The sequence below is a fragment of the Nycticebus coucang genome, chromosome 3 (assembly GCF_027406575.1).
Source record: "Nycticebus coucang isolate mNycCou1 chromosome 3, mNycCou1.pri, whole genome shotgun sequence".
Lineage (NCBI taxonomy): Eukaryota > Metazoa > Chordata > Mammalia > Primates > Lorisidae > Nycticebus > Nycticebus coucang.
This window is the reverse complement of record NC_069782.1, coordinates 133,459,305-133,480,139: the sequence shown is the minus strand read 5'-3', so window position 1 is coordinate 133,480,139 and position 20,835 is coordinate 133,459,305. Positions and strand designations below refer to the sequence as shown.

At 39.8% G+C, this 20,835-nt stretch overlaps 1 protein-coding gene across 1 annotated transcript in view; it reads left to right on the top strand.

Annotated features, from left to right (window-relative positions):
* The window catches only part of CFAP43 (cilia and flagella associated protein 43), a 93,242-nt gene that overhangs the window by 38,775 nt on the left and 33,632 nt on the right, over positions 1–20,835 (top strand). Inside the window, exons 12-20 of the mRNA XM_053583163.1 lie at positions 2,071–2,174; positions 5,028–5,168; positions 7,031–7,212; positions 8,703–8,852; positions 11,187–11,317; positions 13,940–14,087; positions 16,118–16,219; positions 17,114–17,191; positions 19,539–19,664. Of these exons, the coding sequence (XP_053439138.1) occupies positions 2,071–2,174; positions 5,028–5,168; positions 7,031–7,212; positions 8,703–8,852; positions 11,187–11,317; positions 13,940–14,087; positions 16,118–16,219; positions 17,114–17,191; positions 19,539–19,664 (1,162 nt within the window). The remainder of the gene's footprint in view (positions 1–2,070; positions 2,175–5,027; positions 5,169–7,030; positions 7,213–8,702; positions 8,853–11,186; positions 11,318–13,939; positions 14,088–16,117; positions 16,220–17,113; positions 17,192–19,538; positions 19,665–20,835) is intronic.

The following is a 20,835-nucleotide window of genomic DNA, read 5'->3' as shown; positions in this document are numbered from 1 at the left end:
ACATTTTATCCATAAGCAAGAAAAAATATAAGTACTTCCTTTTATTTCTTTGAATGATAATCAAGCACTTCCAGTGTGCCAGGCACTTCTATTGTAGTAATTCCATGAAGTATCTCCATTTTACAGATAAGGAAGATGAGGCACAAAGAGTTTTTTAAAAATTACTCAATATTACACAGATAGAGAAAGTAAGCAGCAAATGATAGGGTTAGGCACCAGTCACTGCCTTTGCTTTTAAAGGGAGAAAATTGTATAGTGTTCTACCTCCCTTTTTTAGTCACCTAATGGTATATCTTAGAGAATGTATTATATCCTTAAAAAGACCATCCTCATTCTTTTTAGCCTTATTGTTTGCATTATATAAATATACCGTCTTTTGAAGCAATACTTTTGAAATGACTATAGACATTGGAGTTGGACGTGTGCGTTGCTATTACTTTTTTTTTTTTTGAGATGGGGTTTCTCTCTATGATCTGGGATAGAGTACAGTGGCATCATCACAGCTCACTGCAACTTCAAACTTCTGGGTTCAAGCAATCCTCCTACGTCAGCCTCCCAAGTAGCTTGGATTCAGCCCTGTGACACCACACCCCGCCACTTGTTCTATTTTTTATAGAGATAGGGGTTTCTTTCTTGCTCAGTCTGGTCTCAAATTCCTGGCCTCAAGTGATCCTCCTGCCTTGGCCTTCCACAGTGCTAGGATTACAAGCTTGAACCACTGCACCCAGCTTCTTTCTTTTTTAAATTTATCATAATATACTGCTGGGTGCAGTGGCTTACGTCCTATAATCCTAGCACTCTGGAAGGCCAAGGTCGGTGGATTGCTTGAGCTCAGGAGTTGGAGACCAGCCTGAGCAAGGGCAAGACCTTATCTCTACCAAAAATAGAAAAACTATTTGGGCATGTGGCAGGCACCCATAAGCCTAACTACTTGGGAGGTTGAGGCAAGAGGTCACTGGAGCCCAGGAGTTTGAGGTTTCTGTGAGCTCTGATCCCATGGCACTCTGCCCAGAGTGAGATTCTGTCTCAAAACAAAACAAACAAACGACAACAACAAAAAAGAACTAACATTTGTGTCCTGCTTTACACCTTGAGGTCATCGTAAGTTATTGAATGTTACTTTTGAAACACCAGTCAGAAAGATATTATACTTCAGACAAGTTAGGGAATTCAGGGTCAGAGAGGTGAAGAGAAACATTTGCGCAGAATTGCACAGCTAACACAGAGGATCTGCCTCTGCCATGGGTGCTTTGCCTGCCCAGCTCTGTGTGTGGGGGAGGCAATAAATAACCTCCCTCCACTTACCCTGCCCTCTGTACCATAGTTTTTTGTGTCTCTTCTTTCTCAGATTCTTTCCTCTTTTTCTAATTTGCATCTTCCCACTTTTTCTAATTTGATGAAGGTGTAGAAATGTTTTGCTGTGTTTTTCCCCCTCCTGCAAGATACCAGACACACTGTAATGAAATGTCACACCCATTACTAATTTCAGAATTGCTTATTTCCATTTGAAACATCAAGATAGCTCTACTGATGTATTTTATGCACTTACAAAGAAACAGTTGCCCATCTTTGCTGAATATTTTTTTTGAGACCGAGCCTCAAGCTGTCACCCTGGGTAGAGTGCCGTGGCATCACAGCTCACAGCAGCCTCCAACTCAAGCGATTCTCTTGCCTCAGCCTCCCAAGTAGCTGGGACTACAGGCGCCCGCCACAACACCCAGCCATTTTTTGGTTGTAGTTGTCATTGTTTGGCTGGCCCAGCCTGCAGTCAAACCCACCAGCTATGTGTATGTGGCTGGCGCCTTAGCTGTTTGAGCTACAGGCACCAAGCCTTTGCTGAATATTCTTGAGTGTACTTATAAGTTGCAACCTGGAAATAGCATTGGCCTGAACTATAGTAATTCCACCTATGTGTAATCACCAATATTTTATGAGGTCAGAGAATATTAAAAATCACAATCCATAAAAATGACTTGTTTTGAACATATCTCCATGGTTATTCAATAAACTTCCTAACCATATAATTGGTGAAACAAGAATAATCTGATAATTGGATTTTTTGTTTTCTAGTTATGACCAGAGAGGAATGTTTCTATTCGTTGGAACATTAGAAGGAAAGGTCTTTGTTATCAATCCCAGGCCCTCAAGCTCATTTGAGATTATTGGATTCACAGGTACATATAGAATGTTTATTAATTTAAAATGTTGATCATTCTATTCCAAAGAATTTAAGGTTATAAAAATGGAACTCTAAACAATTATTTATGATAGATTTTGTAAAAGACAAATGCTTAAATGAAGTTAAGGTTATTTAGGAGAATTTTTATGTTACATTTAGAGTATTTGGGGTATTAAAGTTACCTGCTGGGTACATAGTTGATGCTAAAAATTTTTTTTTAATCAATTATTGAATTAATGAAATGGCTAAACATATCTAACATTATTATAAGAAGAACTGGGTTGATTTCTCTCTGAAATATTATTAAATAATATTTGATCTCTACTTAATAAACAACATTCTTCCACCTCCAATTTTAAATTCATTCATTTATTTATAAAAATGAGTGCCTCCTAGGTGCAAAATGCTAACCCTAGGCCTTGTGAGGGATGAAAGCATCAGGAGACAATTTATTAGATAGTAGAAGAGAAAAAAGCAGAGTGCTGTGCAGGCTCAGAAGAAGAAGCAATTAATCCTGCCAGGTATGGGGAAGGTGGGCACAGTTAAGGGGGTGCAGAGGACCAGGGAAAAGTTTTCCAAAGGTTTTAAGTAGTGGGCTTGAAGGATTTTCATACATACAGGAAAGGGCATATTGGTATTCCTGCTCAAAATAACAATCGGAACAAAGGTATTTGGAATGATAAAAACGTCTGGTGTAACAGGTAAATGGAAAAAATGTACTAGAATATGACCATGGCAATGGCATCTGAAAGATAATGAAAGGCCTTAAATATCATCCCAAGTCTGGAATTTGTTCTGTGGTTAATGAGGCATCATCAAGGCTTCCAAGAAGGAACTGGAATGATTTGACTTGGTTTTTAGAGGGTGACTCTGGCACCAGCGGGAAGGACAGAGCAGAAAGGCAAGAGAATGAAATAAAAAAGATGAGTTGGGAAGCTATAATAGTAGCCAAGTCAAGAGATGGTAACAGTCATAATCATAATAGCCAGCATTTATTGAGGGATACCTTACTGTGTTATAGCCAGAGCTTTAGGCCTATGGCACGTGGGCTCTTAGACAGCTTTTATGAGGTAGATAGTACTGTCACCCCCATTTTGCAGATGAGGTGATTGAGGTACAGCAAACCTCATTAAGTACTTATTCCCAGGTCATGCAGCTAGTTAGGACAGAGCCAGGACTCAGACTTAGCAATTCCACCTTCAGTGTGTATGCTCTTATCCTCAATACACAAACCCAGCTCATAGTCACAGAAGAGGAAAAGAGGGGACAGCTCTGAGTGATGGAATTGGTAGGATTTGGCATTTGATTGTATGTGAAAGAGAGGGATCAACAGTGACTCCAAAATTCCTAGTGTGGATAGAGGACATTCGTGATGTTATTAATTGAAGAAGAGGGTTTTAGAGGTTGAGGGTGATCTGACAAGCTCTGTAGGTTTGAAGTCAATAAGCTCTTCATTTGGGGATATTTGGCATGAGTTTGAAAATAGATATATCCAGTTCAAGGCTTAATGATAGGATTCTGATCTTAAATCATGGAAGCTAATGAAATGGCTCAAGAAACCAAAATAGAAGCAGACCTAATTGCTCAGTGGGGCCACACAGGTGCCAACAATGTGTAAATTAGATAGCACCGAGAGTGGCAGAGCCTGTGGCTGGGTGCATGCACATCCTGCCTAAATGTTCCACTTGTTAACAGATCTGATTGGCCAGGGGGTGGGATGGAAGAAGCCTTGAATAGACCCCTACTCTACCTTTTTCACTGAAGTGGACAGAGGAAGATGGGGCAGAAAACTGAGATGGGCCAGAGTAATAAGCGAACAAGGAATCCTCCTCCCCAGAAAGTGCTTTCGGAAGGCAGGCTGGATGAGGTGCAGCCTGTGACAAAAATGTGAGTAGGTGAGGTCCCCATATGTTTGCCAATCAGCGGGTGATCCCTGAAAGAGCTTCTTCTTTTGAATGGCGAGCAAAGAGGTTAGGGAAGAAACTGAGGTAAGAAAATGAAGTTAGTAAGTGGTGAACCTATTTTTAAGGAAGTTTGCAGTGGACAAAAGAGAGTCAGGTTCTTATCTGAAGACAGTGGATCTTAAGAGCTCACTAAGAGGAACCATAAGAGACACAATAAGATAAAAAGAGTCACTGATAGTGGATGGCCTGATAGGAGGAATGGTCCCAAAATCACAGATGGAGAAGGGTTACATTTTGTTCCTACACCGCTATCAGGAAAGAAACAGTGAGACAATGTGATTCAGGATGAGTGCTGAGGTTGAGCTTGTGTCCGATGTCCTTGGTCTTGTTAAATAAGAGGAAAGGTCTTCTGCTGATCACCCAGGGGAAGGGCTGATAACAGGGCCTGAGGAAGTAGCACCTGCAGTACGTCCTGTGAGGCTTGAGAGAGTGAATCTGGAAGGAATCCAAGATGGACTGGAGCCTGGCACACCTTGCAGGGGTGATGGACACTCGAAATCCCTTGCCCACAGATGCAAATTACACAGAGGCTTGCATTTACCCGATATTAGGAGTGGATAACCCAGCTGCAGTAGGAATGTGAGGGGTCGGAACAGATGGATGCTAAAGAGTGGGGTAGAGAAGGCCCTCCCTGGGGACCACCCCCGCTGGAAAAGGACAAGTCAAACTGGGCTGGTTTGAATCTTCCAGGAGCATCCCTCATCCAGTCATCAAAAGCGTCCCCATCACTTAGGTTTAAAGATGGCTTTAAATGTCTGGTAAATAAATTTGCATGTAAATATTTAGTAAAGGCAAGTCTATAATGTGATATCTTAATTGGGAAGGTAAAAGATTCTTTAAGCTTATCAATGAACACTGTGATGTTGATTTCTTTTTGCTTTCAGAGGTGGGCAAAGACATTTTGCAAATATCCACAGTGTCTCTTTTGGACTCAGAAACCGTGGAAGTGCTGGTACTTTCCCCACTTCCAGAAACAGAAAAAAGTAGGCTGGAAATATTCACTCTGCCTGAACTACTATCACAAGGTAAGGGAAAAACAAGAAACCAGTTCAATTCTGGGCCCAGACCAGTCATTGCTATAGCTTTATTTTGTTTGTTTTTAATATTAGCATATAAAGAAGTAAAATGGCTACCTTTTATCCATCTTCACAAAGTAAAACTGATATGGCTCCTAAACAATTTATAATGTGAATGACATGAATCTGCTTTATTGCCTGAAGAAAGAGAAAGGATTAACTGACGTTCATGTCAAGTTGGTTTGGCATTTTGTGATGTCTCCTGTCTCCTGTCTTTAAATATACACAGTCAAGTTCAGATAGGTTACAGTATAGCTACCTCCTGTGGGAGAACAACTTCCAGTTGTCTTTTATGAAATAATATTTACTGTTTCTTTCTATGTAAATCAATAATTGCAGAGAAATGTGTAATCACTGCAATTCTCATTATTCTCATTACCTTGTACTTATTTATTTGCTAAATGACTGACTGAGATAAAGTAAAACAGCATGAGCCATAAATGATATCTGTGGGAAACATGTAACAAAGACATTTCAATATATGCATAGGGAGCAGGATGTCCAGGGCAGTAGCAAAAGTTACTGACCTGTGACATTAGTTAGGCATGCGTAACTGTAACAAGTTAGTCACGTGCACAGTGAGGAATAGGGTACACCGTCAACAACAAGAGTTGCAACCAAATGCACAACAAATAAAGCACTTATTTAGGCAGAAATAGCTGAGGCAGATACTAGTCAGACCAATAAACAGCAGGTGTCAAACTGCGTGTTCCCCACATTAAGATAATGTAACCCAGAAAAAGTCACATCTGCACATCCTGCTGAACATTGTGACATTTATGGTAACCTTTTCCTTGTAACTTTTCCCTTATATTTCTTTGTTTGAATCTTAATAAGTACTCCTTGGAACGTGGAGGCAGGGCCATGCTGCCTTACTCTGACAGTATCTGGCCTCCCAGTACCCTCAATTGCACAGCTGTATTATACCAAGCATTTCTTGTCTTCACTCTGTGGCATTCCCAGAAATCTAGAGACTCCGCCCACTAAGGATTGCCTCAACTTCTAGTGATAAATCATAAAGAAAGATTTCTGTATAAAAAGGTAGGAGAAAACAGACAAATCCACAGTGTCTCTTTTGGACACAGAAATCGTGGAAGTGACGGTGTTGTCCCCATTTCCAGAAACAGGAAGAAGTAGTATTTTTAATGACAAATATATCTGGGTAACAATTTTGCAAATTTTATCCCTATAGAATAGAAGAGAGCTGAAAGCCTCAAAGTACTTTTATGTTTTAATTAAGAATCTCTATACCATAATGAGTTTTTTTTAATGATATGTCTATAAGTTAATTGACAAAGTTAACTAAGGCCTTACAAAAGATAATTTACTCTTAGTCATTAAATATTCAAATATTTGTGTGAAACAAGTTATTTTAAAATCATTTTTATCACCTAATAGTCTCCACAATATGAATTGAGCATTTAAAATTTTTATTTTCATAATTGCTTATAATGATTTTGTAAAATAAGAATATATGGCTCAGAGCCTGTGGTTCAGTGGTTAGGGCACTGGCCACATACACCAATGCTGCCAGGTTCAGACCCACCCAGGCCTGCTAAACAATGACAACTGCAACCAAAAAACAGCCGGATGTTGCGGGAGGGTGCCTGTCGTCCCAGCTACTTGGGAGACTGAGGCAAGAGAATCACTTAAGCCCAAGAGTTGGAGGCTGCTGTGAGCTATGACACCACTGCACTCTACTGAGGGCAACATAGTGAAAGTCTGTCTCAAAAAAAAATATATATATACATATATATGTACACACACATATATATGTGTGTATGATGCAAGTGATCTCTCTTCTTTTTCAGGTCTTATACCTTCTGCAACCTTTGCTGATGAAAGAGGGAGGTTGAGAGATGAGTTCATTCATAAGTACCTGTATGAAGTGGAACACACTCTGTCCTCTGCTGTTTTGGACTTTCAAAGTAACCAAATACATGGCTTCTGTAACCAAGTTCCTTACATCTGTAGCTACTCTATTCCTGAAGAAGTGAGTCAAAATTTAAGTGAGCTCTCATTTATGTTAGCAATCGAGATTGACACATTGTACTAATTAGAAATGATTCTCTTGACGACTTTAACAGAATTGTCCAGTTAAAACAAATGGCTTTATTATATTAAAGTTATATTGAGTTAGATAGTGTTAATTATTAATTCATCATAAAATATATTTGAGCAATCTCACACATGTGCTACATTCATCATACTTGTCAGATAAACATGCACATGATACTAGTTTATTGCCTTAAAAAAAATCAAACTTCAGAAAATCTATTCTATAGATTCCAGGGGCTACAGGGCAAATGATTTTCAGTGGAACGTTGCACCTGAGCCCTAAGAAAACTTGCACAAAATAATTACACTGTGTTTCTGGCATCCTTTGCATTGCTCCGTCTTCTAGCTCCTCCTGCACCGTGTGACCCCCTGCTGCACATACCAGCCCAGTACCCTCCTGCTTGCTGCCCTTTGGCCATTCAGTTTCCCGCGGATGCTTGCCTTCCTGACCCAATAGTATCTACCTCCATTCTTCTCTAAATTCTTCGGTCAAAGCCCTTCTGTCCCAAAGTAGCTGGTGGTAGTACCGTAGAAATCCTGAGAAGGAAGAAATGGTTCATGGCAAGGGAGGATTCAAGAAAAGGTTCATGGACAAAGCAATATTTGAACTGAACTTTGAAGAATAGATCAAATTTAGATGTGGAGAAATATTGTGTGCAATCTTGCTAGGGGTGGACGGTGCTGATGTAGGGACGTGGGGTGGACTAGTAGGGATGGAGTGGATAAGGGACTTCCAGACAAAAGGAAGGGCATGCCCAGAGCCCTGGTGGTGGGAATGCGTGAGGCACACAGGGGAAATAGTGACAGCTTGATTTTATTTATTGATTTATTTATTTCTGAGACAGAGTCTCGCTCTGTCGTTCCCAGTAGGGTGCAGTGGTGTCATCATAGCTCACGGCAACCTCAAGATGCTGGACTCAAGTGATTCTCCTGCCTCTGCCTCCCAAATAGCTGGAACCACAAGCACACACCACCATGCCCAGCTAATTTTTCTATTTTTTATAGAAGAAAACAGGGTCTCCCTCTTGCTCAGGCTGGTCTCAAATTCCTGGCCTCAAGCAGTCCTCCCTCCTCAGCCTCCCAAAATGCTAGGATTATAGGCATGAGCCACCATACCCAGCCTGCTTTATTTTGACTTGAATATGAGAACATATGAAAATGATTGGAAAAAATAAAGATTGTCAGCGTAGGCTGGGACCTTTAATGGCTGGCTGACATATAAAGAAGACTTTCCTTAGTTGGCAGAAACAAACTTTTATTTGCAAACAAAGTTGGGGAACATGGTGCAAATGCAGGCACCCACTTTATCCTGCAGCAGTTTATTTCCAATGATAATGTTTACAGATTTGAAGCTGACCATATGCAAACCTAATGATGCTACTCACTGATGTTTTCTACAATGTGGTCTTTCTCTTTGATTGGCAGAGCCATAGCGGTGTTCGAATTCTTAAACCTTACAAAAAAATGCAAAGCAGACAGTATGGACCTGGAATGCTCTATCTGTCTTCACATGGATTATGGCTTGCTTCAATAGCTAAATGTGGAATTCTGTGCATCCGAGATGTTTTTACTTTGGTAAACTCCTTTATTAAAAAAAAAAAGATTATGGGATATGTATATACATATATGTACATATACATACATACATATATATAGAAAGAGAGAGAGATCTTATTATATAAGGAACAAAATCTCTTGGGAAAGGAATTGGAATTCTTAAGTAAATTGATAGAACTTTTTACCACTAATGGTATTAATGACTTTACCATTTTTACTGGTGTTTCTATGTGGTGAGGTTTGAATCTCTTAGGGAGGAAACTCCAACCAGTAGGATGCAAATGAAAAGCAATGGGCAGGGTAGCAGGGTTGAGCACCAGACCAGCTCCATCATCAGCTAGGTTTGTGTCTTGGAACCCAACACAAAGCTCAGCTTCACTGAGCTTCAGGTGCTCACCTGCGAAATTAGGGAAGTCTCATCCTAGGGGATTCTGGTGAGAGGGCCTATGCAAAACTGCTTTGGAAATAGTGAACGTGCAACCTCCCTGGCCTGGAGGGCCTCTGGGTTGGTTGCTGCTGCCACACCTGACACTTCCCTGATGCTGCAGGAGCAGAAGGTTGTGGCCCTACTGCGTCCTCCTCTATTACTTGCAGGCCTCAATGTCACCATCATGCTACCATTTCCGATTTTCATTGTCCTCACACCACTGAGAAAGTGAAAAGAGTTGCTTCTACCAAAAAGGTGTGGAATCCTTTTCTAGGTTCTGAACTGAGATGTACTAGTCAATGGTCGAATTTAGTGGGCCCATTGATTCTTTCCCAGTTTTCTACTCCCACACACCTGAACCATGGCAGTCACCCACATGCCCCCCACCCCACCCATATATACTCTAAGCCCCTGTTGTGCACACCCGGCTTCTTTTGGCTTGCCTCTAGAAGGTTCTCAACCTTCCTAATGCCGCGACCCTTTAATACAGTTCTTCATGTTGTGGTGACCCCCAACCATAAAATTATTTTCATACACCTGTATTTGTACGGGGTATATGTGATGGTTTTAGGCGACCCCCGTGAAAGGGTCGTTCAATCCCCAAAGGGATCACAACCCACAGGTTGAGAACTGCTGCTCTAGAAGAAAGCAATGTAACTTGGAATATAACTGGGGGAAGAGTGATAATACTACATAAAGAAAGTTTTGAATCCCTTAGAGATTATTTTGAAGAGAATGATTTGCTAACTCAGCTATTCTATCTATTCAATGAGTTGCAATTCATGGTAACACCTGATAGTGGCAAGACAGGCAGGGCCTCAGAGATGTTCTGGATGTTTTTATTACCTATACTCACATGAAAAGTACCTCATATGTTAGGTTATTCATGGCAGCAGTGTTTGCAAAAGCAATATGTAAAACAGAGGATGGGATAAATAAATAATAGCACATAATTAATATACAAATAAGTATGAATATTATGCAGCTATAATACAGAATGAGGAAATCTGTGTAACAATGTAAAAGGAACTTCTAGATATATTGATTATTAAGGGGGAAAGCAAGGTGTAACATGTGTATTATGTTCTGATTTATGTAAGGAAAATTTATGTTTACATAAAAATTTATGCATCCATAAAAACTTTGAAAAGATAGTGAAAGTACCAAGTACATCAATCACCATTGGGCAATGTTGAGGCATGGGGACAGGAAGGAGATTTCACAACATACTTACAGGAAAGATAAGACGTCCCCTGAATATAAGACCTAATGCATCTTTGGGAGCACACCTTAAAATAAGACACTGTCTTATTTTCGGGGAAACAGAGTAGTTTTTGAATTTTGAACTGCTTGAATGTATTAACTATTTAAAACATTAAATGAAAAATAGTGGTTGAGAACCAGTATGATACAGAAATCCCAGTTTTTGGTCAAGGAGTTTATACTGTTTCCCTGCATACCGAATCAGTGATGTGTTTATGTTCTAATTAAACTGGTCTGCTCAGCAACCTCAGGGCGGGTTATCTTCCATTCTTCACAGTGCCCACCACCTTCTCTCATCACACTCATAAATGGCCCCTGCCTGATTCTTGAAGGCATCTGAATTTGCTATCTCTGCTTGTCAAGGCATCACCCCTTGCTCCATAGGTTCCTGCAATCCATTCATTTCTCTGTGTCCAGTTTCCTGTTATAAGCTGGTGATAATAATCCCTCTCCATCCTTACGACACAAAGGCAGTAGCAGATAAGGTGAATGTTTTTGAACTAGGAATTTAAAATACTATTTATTACCAAGAGGCTACTTCCATACCGACTAAAATACTGTTAGCAAATAGAAAGGTTTATGCACAAGGTAACCCCCCATAGAAAACCCACATAGTAAAATCACTTTTTCAATTTCTTCACTTTTCTCCTAAAACTATTGAGGAAACATTTGCTCGGTGTCGGAGTAATTCTCACCAGGGACATGGGATTCAGTCAGTAAGAATTTCAACAGATGGAGAAAACATTCTGGTGAATGGGAGAGATGATGGCACCCTTGTCTACCTAAAATGGAAGTAAGTACAGAGCGCAGTAAGTAACCCCATGGGGTATGGTGTTTAAAATACAGATCTTGGGCTGGGCCCGGTGGCTCACTCCTATAATCTTAGGACTCTGGAAGGCTGAGGTGGAAGGACCACTTGAGACCAGGAGTTCAAGACCAGCCTGAGTAACAGGCTATTTTCTATTCTTTGCCAAAAATAGAAAAAATTAGTCCGGTATGGTGGCATGGAGACCTGTAGTCCCAACTACTTGGGAGCAAGACTCTGTTTAAAAAAATAATAATAATAAAATAATAAATAAATAAAATAAAGATTTTATTACTGCTCAAGGACACATGAGGAAGCACCGTGGGGGTCAGGGGGCTGGGAGAGTGGGGAAAACAAGGACGGGGGTCTTTAATATAGTAAGGATTCATAGGTTTAGGATTGGCTAGTGAAAGGTGTAAAGGGTGTGGCCTTATCTCTGGGCGCCCTTGTTTAAACCTTTCAGCTAGTTTGTATAGTGGTAGTGGGTTCTGGGGCATAGGGCTGCCCCAGACATCTGGTACATGACCCAGGGGCGATCAGGGCAGGGAAATAGTGGCCTTGATTGTGAAAGCCCACTAGATGAGGCGTTGGGGTGTGGTCTCTGGATTGGTTGTTTTGCATTTGAAAGGCACGCTCCTTCATAAGGGAAGTACCTCCCTTCATTAGCAAGACCCCAGATATTAAATCATCAAATAAATATGTTTATATATATGCATAGTTTATATATATCTATAAACATTGTTCATATATATATGTACAGATAGTATATATGAGAATGATCAGTCAGTCCTTCCTTCTATAACACATTGGAAGAACATAAGGAATAAAGATAATTGTGAACTTTAGATAACTTTAAAAACTATCCCTAAAGAGCTCTCATACATGTATGAATGCGTGTATACCACATTTACTTTCCTAATTTTTAGATTTTTCCTACATGATACTAAGTTATTCCGACTTTGCTTAGTCTACAATGAAAATTCGAAATAAACAAATACTACCCTAATGTGCAGATGATGAGCAGGGGTAGAAACATGGAAAAGGTGTGCTGGACTTTCAGTGTTGCCTTGCTTGATTGACCTGCCAATGGATATTGCTAGTACTACAACCTGTGATTCATTTCAGCAAAAACAATATTTCATGGTGCCTCCTGTGACCAAAATAGTAGTGAAACATAGTAGTAGTTTTACATACTATTACTAGTATGTACTACATACATACATACATACATACTAGTAATAGTATGTAAACAGTAAAACACAATTGTTTCTCAGCAACATTGTGAAAGATGTTAAATATTGTGGAGATTTTCTATCACACAATTTTGGTAGCCACTTATTTCCAAGACACATTTGAAGACTGCATCACTATGCCCATCATGGAACCCTGAACCTTGCATCTCACCATATAAATCCTAACATATCCTTGGTAGAAGGACGTATGAAGAAATAGTGTCTCAGGCAACAGCAGACTAGTGCTGGAGGCCTATCTATGACATTTTGATCTGTCGATAATCACCTAGACTTCTGACTCAAAACAAAACATGGTTTGAAACCTTGGTCCATCACAAAATCCCAAAATAGATGTTGGCATGCATGCAGAGAGAAGGGAACACTTCTATACTGCTGATGGCAATGCAAACTTTTTGGAAAGAGAATACTCAAGGAACTACAAGTACACCTACCATTTGATCCTGCAATTCCTCTACTGGGTATATACCCAGATGATCAACAATTATTTTACAACAAAGACATTTGCACCAGAATGTTTATTGTAGCCCAATTCATAATTGCCAAGACATGGAAACAGCCCAAGTGCCCATCGACCCATGAATGGATTAACAAATTGTGGTATATGTACAGCATGGAATACTATGCAGCCATAAAAAGATGGAGACTTCACATCTTTTATGTTTATCTGGATAGAGTTGGAACATATTTTTCTTAGGAAAGTATCTCAAGAATGGGGAAAAAATGTATCCAATGTACTCAATACTACTGTGAAATCAATATATAACCACCTACACACTCATATGAATGGTAAAACATAACTATAGTCCAGAAAGTAGAAGGAAAGAGGAAAGAGAGGAGAGGAGAGGGGGGAGAGAAAGGAGGGAGGGCATTTGTTGGGACCTCACCTAATGTGTATGATGCAATGGTACATTTCAAAACTATTAAGAAAAGAGTATAATTGTGGTGGATATGTTATTTCAATGTAAGCATTTCACATTGTATATCAAATCAGTACACCAAACCCCATAACTGCATCAATGTACACAGTTATGATTTAATAAAAACAAAAACAAAGTATACAACTCAGTTTTTTAAGGCTAAAAAATAAAAATGAAATAAAGAAAGTAAAAAAAAGAAACCTTAGTCCAGGACTTGTGAGCTTGTGACAACAAGCTTAGGAATGTGACAACCGTTTTATTCATCTATTACAAAGTTACTCAGATGAGGGCCTGTTGGGGCCCTTCCAGACTTTCTGAATTAGAAAGTCTGTGGAGAATTGTTCACATTTGTCTTTGTGTATCTGGAAATAATACTGCTAAAGATGATTTTTATTCATTGTGATTTTGTAACTTACATGTTTTCTTTTTTATTAATATAGGAATTTTGAAGGACAGTTACCCAATGAAATTCTTGAGCATTGCCAGAGACTATTAGCTTATCTGGGCAATATCATGGAGGAGGAGAATGATTATTTACGTGTACCATCCAAGGTTTCCTTAGACGTGGGACCAGAATATGAAGACACAGTTGAGGTCCAATATGGCCGGCTAGCTAGCTTGCTTTTTCTTTCTAAATTCAGAAATAAATTTTCAATTTGTGCTCTTTTTTAAGCAGATATTTAGTAATATTTCTCTTTATCCAGGTATCTCATGATTCTTCAAAGAGAGTATAATGTTTCTGAGAGAAAACATTCAGCTTTTCTCAAAGCAATGGCAAATATTGCATCTCAGTTCTCATTTAAACCATACTATGAGATCTGGGCTTGCCTGGAAAAAAGAAATCTGCCAACACTGGTGCTTGGTCAAACCACTCTCTCTATACTTTGATATCACATACATCATTTAGGAAGTGTCTAGCTAGAGTACAGCATTCATTTGTTCATTTAACAAGTATTTATTGATGCCTATAAAGTGCTGGACTGTGGTGGATATGGCCATAAACAAGACAGAGAAAGTTTCTGTATTTGTGGTATTTATATTCCAAGGGCAGTAGGGTGGGCAGGGAGAGGCATATAATAAGTAAATAAATAAACAATTAGATAGTAAGTAACAAGTTCTATTTGGTGAATAGAAATAGTTGATGTGATAGTGTTCGAGTGGATAGCCCTTCCAAGGAAAAGACATTTAAGCTGAAATCTGAATTAAAAGAGGACACTACAGTAAAAAAGGAGGTAGGAGCAAGAACCCTCAGGCCAGAGGGGGAAAGAGCTTGGCAAGTGATGTGTGAGGGCCAGGAAGGGCCTGAGCAGTCCAATGAGCAGGGAAGGAAGTAGTAGGAGGTGAGGTCCTCAAAGTGGGAAGAGTCCAGGCTTTAAAGCCTTTCTATAAAAGGCTTTGCAAGCCAGGAAAAGAGTTGTAATGAGAATCTAGGGAAGTGTTCCAAGCAGAGGATCAATAAGATCTTATTTACATTTTTGAAAAGATTGCTTGCTGCTGTGTGGAGAATGTTTCCTAGAGGGGACAACAGTGGAGGCAGAGAGATGACCCAGGGCTTCAGAAGAGGTCCAGGTGGAAGTGCTGGGGGTAGAAGAGCTCGTGGGGCAGGAGAGAAGTGTGAATCCCAGGTGGGTTTCAGAGCTAGAGTTGATAGAACTCACTGATGGATTGGACAGAGAGGGAAAGGAAGAGAAAGACTCAAGACTAACTCCTAGATTATTTTACTTGAACAACTGTATAGAAGAAGGTACCATTAATGGAGCTGAGGCCGACTGTGGGGGAGAAAGGGAGGAATCTGAAGCTGATTTTACCCATGCTGAGCTCTAGACGCCTGTTGGGAGATGCGACGTAGACCATTGGGTAGATGAGCTTGATTTCCGGGGAGAGGCTGGGACTAGAGATGTTGATTTGAGGGTCAAAGGTGTGTGGATGGAACTTAAAGCCATAAATCTAGGTAAAGCTTTCATCATGGAAGCATGAATGGAGAGAAATAGGTGAGGACCAGAGCAGAGCAACTTCTAGAGAGGCAGGGGGAGACTTCAGGGAAGCAGAGGCGCCCAGCAACGTTACAAGAGAGCCAGGAGAGGATGACACCCCTAACTCTTCCAGGATATTTTGCTGCAAAGGCAAGCAAAGAAATATGGTGGTAGCTAAAGGAGAATGTGGTAGATCAACTGAGAGTAGTTTTCCTAAGACAGGAGATACCAGAGTACATTTAGATTATGCTGGGAAAGATTCAGAACAAGGGAGAAATGGATAATATAGAGAGAGATGTGATTTTTAGAAAAAGGTATAAAGACCTCAAGAAGGAGGAAAAGATTAAGATCCTAAGCACAGATGGTGGTGCAGACCTTGATGGGCCACGGTAACCGGAAGAAGGCGAAATGGTGATGGTGTGACCTGTCTGGTCATGTCAGCTTTCTCAGTGAAGGTGTGGATGATATAACGACAGACTAGTAGGAATCATATTAATAAAACATGACATCTTAAGCAGAAAAAAATGCTTGATAATATTTTTGAGAATGCAAAAAAGTGCAAAGAGATTCAAAGCAGTTATATGTAGCAAGGTTGGAGGGGAAGAACTTGATGAATTTTAAATTCAAGGAATATCTTTTTCTAAGGTACATCAAAGTAAGAAGGCTAGCATTGACTCATCACAAGAGGAATTAGAATCAACTGAAGATATGAAGGAAATCTCCTGGATACAACAAAAAAGCCAAGAGGTATTTGTAAAACACGGGATAGGTTTGAAATAATACGCTGTAGGTTTGCCAAATAAATTAGTTTCCTGTGGAAAGTCAGAAGGCAGACTGAGACACTACTTGGCAGAGCATTTCACGCAGAGGTGTAACTTCCCCAGAAAACAGATAAACACCCTAAACATAGACCAATCCTTTAGATCAACTTACATGAGCTTTAAGAACTATATGCAGGCTAACATGAAACCCAGAGAAAGCGTCTCCATGAGCCAAAGCAAAGAAGGAACTGCAGTCCTTCATTCTGGAGTGCGTTGTGGAGGATGCTGGTCTTAAAGGCAAGGGGTGGGCCAGAAACGGCAGGAGGATGCTTCCGCAGCAGCTGTCTGGGAAGGCAGTGTGGGTAGCAGACTGATTCACAGCTCGTGTCTGGATATGGCTCATCAAACTAGTCTCACTCAGGTTCCCAATAAAAGAGCAGACTGGTTTTCCTTCGTCACTGTTTAAATTTTCACTATTGAATTATTTTCTTTACATTGGCCATATAATTGACATCAGTTTCAAGGTGTTTCAATGATTGCTTACATACTAGCAGTTAGATTTAAGCAGGCAGCAATGGTATTATTTCATGTTTATATTATTAGTCTTTAGAAATTCTTTATTTCTAGCTGGACATGGTAGTGAGTGTCTGTAGTCGTAACTACCCAGGAGGATGGGAAGGAAGGGAGAGAAGGAGGGAAGGAAGGAACGGAAGGAGGTGAGGAGGGAAGGAAGGAGGGAAGGGAGAGAGGGAGACGGGGAGGGAGGGAAGGGAGAAACGCATTATTTCTGTTTCTAGAGAGGTGCTACCTCTGTATCTTCTCCTCCCACCCCACCCCCATTTCTGTTGCTTTGTTAAGTGATGTGCTTGTTCCATTTCAGGCTATCAAAAAGGAAGTTAATCTGTTTTCCAAGAAAAGGAAAGAGATAAAAAGTGGAATTAAAGCCCTTGCTGCAACTGTAAGTATTGGGATTTCATATACTACTACATTCGGCCCTTGGTCTAAAACTACTTTTTGAACTGATTTTGTTCAACACAGCATGGGGAACTATACCCCTTTTCTCGCTATCTGTAAGCTCAGTTTTCTGGGGTTCTGTAACAGGGTAGAGTTTTTACTATATCATGATCTGTGTAAATAATGGTTTTCTTTTTTTTTTTTTTTTTTTTTGCCGGGGCAGGATTTGAACCCGCCACCTCCGGTATATGGGACCGGCGCCCTACTGCTTGAGCCACAGGCACCGCCCAATAATGGTTTTCTTTTCTTCCTTTCCCCAAATACCATCGTATTCTTTTGACACTCATTTTTATTAAAAGTTATTCATTTATATCTTAACAAGTTAAATAATCCTGAGTTACATAATTAAAAATAAATGTTTTAAAGCAGTACCTGCCCTACGTCTCTTGACTGAATCCTGTACTCTTAAGGAGGCTGTTTTCTTTCCACTTTTTCGTTTGACTATTTACCTTCATCTTTCTTAATACTTTTCATAATGCTCCTGCTATTTCTTGATATTTCTATTTAACACTCACTGTGGGCTTCCTTATACTAACCCCACCACTGCAGCACCCATATAAATCCATGCTTAGTATACACATTATAATAGTATTTCAATATTCTTCAAATCCAAGCACATGGTATATTACAATTACATTTCCATTTTTCCAACTTCATTTTTCTTGGAATTAATAATTGACTTTGTTTTGGATTAAGCCTTTCTGTGTACCTATTACCTATGCAAACTCTCTCAAAATGCTGGAAAACTCTTCTCAGTACAGCTGAAGTGATTGGTCTGTCAGTGCACTTTTTGTGTGTGTTTTTTAAAATTATTTTTTATTTTTTATTATTTTATTATTAAATCATAAACACATAGATCATGTATACATTAATGCATTTGGCCTCCCTTGTAGAGCTTTCCATCTTCCAGCTTCAGTTGCAGCACCTTGCTCTTGCTCTGTAGACCAGGCACATGGCTGCTGTCCTGAGGACTGCTCTTAGCCATTTTCCTGGGAAATCCTCTCAACAGCCTCCTGAGTCTGAGCCCCTATCTCCTGGATCCCAAGTGTTTCTCTTGTTTTCTTGGGGGTGCATTTTTCAGTGCCTTCCTGAGCAGGGCTGCTGTTTTGGAATATAGTCTTAGGAACATCCTTTAAAACATGGCTGTGCTGGGGTGCCATTTAAGTGTAACCCAATGTGAATGGTACCTGCCCCCCTCAAGATGTAAGATGCTTTGGCTCTCTTTTTGAGAAAGGGTACATGGGAAGCACATTATTTCAGAGTATATGGTTCAACCTACTACAATTATTTTATATCTAGTCTCTTAACTTTTTTTTTTTTTTTGAGACAGAGCCTCAAGCTGTCACCCTGGACAGAGTGCTGTAGCATCACAGCTCACAGCAACCTCAAACTCTCAGCTCAAGCAATTCTCTTGCCTCAGCCTCCCAAGTAGCTGTGACTACAGGTGCCCACCACAATGCCTGGCTATTTTTTGGTTGTAGTTGTCATTGTTGTTTGGTAGGCCTGGGCTGGATAAGAACCTGCCAGCTCTGGTTTATGTGTCTGGTGCCTTAGCTGCTTGATCTACAGGCACTGAGCCTGAAGTTATGAACTTTTAAAGATAATTTTTATAGTACAAAAGGTCAAGTTTATGCAAAAGTGGAGATAGTAACATAATAAATTCAATGGTCATTATTTTTTCACATACATTCCCATTCATTACCCCTTCTTGATTATTATGAAGTCAATGTTAGACGTCATATAATTTCATCCTTAATTATTTCAGTAAGTGTCTCTAAGTCAGTGGTTCTCAACTTGTCTAATGCCATGACCCTTTAATACACTTCCTCGTACTGTGGCGACCCCCAACCATAAAATTATTTTTGTTGTGAAGTAGCAACGAAAATAATTTTATGGCTGGGGGTCACCACACCATGAGGAACTGTACTAAAGGATTGCGGCATTAGGAAGGTTGTAAACCACTGGTCTAAGTGATAAGGACTCTTAAAATGTATAACCACAATACTATTATTTTACCTTCAATACCAATAATTCCTTAATATCATTCAACGAAGTAATGAACTTATACATTTTTATAGTTTTTGTTATTAGATGAATGAGTTTTTAAAGATTAAGCCTTAAAACGTCCATAAACACAATAAGCCCATAACCTAATTCTTTATTCAGTAGTACATTTGGATAAACAGAACATCTATTTTTATATTGATTGCTGCCTAAAGAGACAAAGAAAGACATCTCTTTAAAGCTTAATTGTTTACTTGTTATCATCTTTTTTTATTTTAAAATTTCAGGTTCTGAAAATGATGGAAGAAAATGAAAAAGCAGATAATATTGCAAAATTAGACCAACAGGAATTTGGCCTGGATCTTGAGGAATTGGAAAGGCTTCATGAAGAAAGTGAGGAAGAAGTAGCAAAGGTATGAAAAAAATTAAATTAAGCATCATAAAGTTATTATGAAGGAAATAAAAAGAGAATGGAGAAGGGAACTTTTTCAGAATAATGTGAACATAACAAAAGCTTTTCCAGCATAATATGAACAAAATGAACAATGCATAATTTTTTGAACATGCAAACAGAAAAACATTTTTTTCCTCTGAATGAGAGAGTGAATTATATCTGGATTCAAGGACAATTAGGTAGATTATAACTGGTTAAACAATTACACCAAAGGAATGCTAATTATTTGACTGATGTCTGCAGGAGGCAGGTTTCTAACGTGTGCTCTGGGATTCCAGCTTATTAAACTTGTTTATTAATGACTGGGTGAAGTATAGAAATGAAGCCGATTTGTCAAATTGGGGAATGACATGAGTCTGAGAAGAAGAGGAAATATATCAGGGATAACATCATTGCAATAAAAGGTTCTCAACAAACTGACCTCATCTGATAAGGGAGGGGATAGTCATTCATCCATTCATTTACCTGGGATAGTCATTCATCCTTTCATTCTGCAGCAATTATCAAGCACCTGTCATGTGCCAGACACTATTCTGGGTGCTGGGGATATAGTAAATATGAGAGACACATTTCTGCTCTCATAGGGCTAACGTGAAGAGGACAGACCCTAGCAAATCTCTATTTAGTGTATGACAGAAACACATTGGATGCTGTGGTGGATGTGGAGGGCCTACTTCTGTGGTCAAAGAAGCACACATTAGAAGGGTGGCATTTCAGTGGAGAACTAAAGGGGGACAGAGATGGGGCTGTGCAAGAGCCCTCAGGCAGGAATGCTTGTAGTATTCTAGGAACAGAATGACCAGAAAGGCCACAGCACAGTGTCTGGGAGGGAGCCTTCCGGAATGATGTGCGGGAGGTGGGCAGAGGTCAACTACTGAAGACCTTATATGTCATGGTGAAGATTCTTGCTTTTGGCCAGGCACAGTAGTAGCTCATGCCTGTAATCCCACCACTCTGGGAGACCAAGGCAGGAGAATTGCTTAAGGCCAGGGGTTCAAGAGCAGTCTGAACAACATAGCAAGACCCTGTCTTTATAAAAATAGGGAAACTAGCCAGACATGGTAGTGCACACCTGTAGTCCTAGCTACTCAGGAGGCTGAGGCAGGAGAATTGCTAGAGCCCAGGAATTT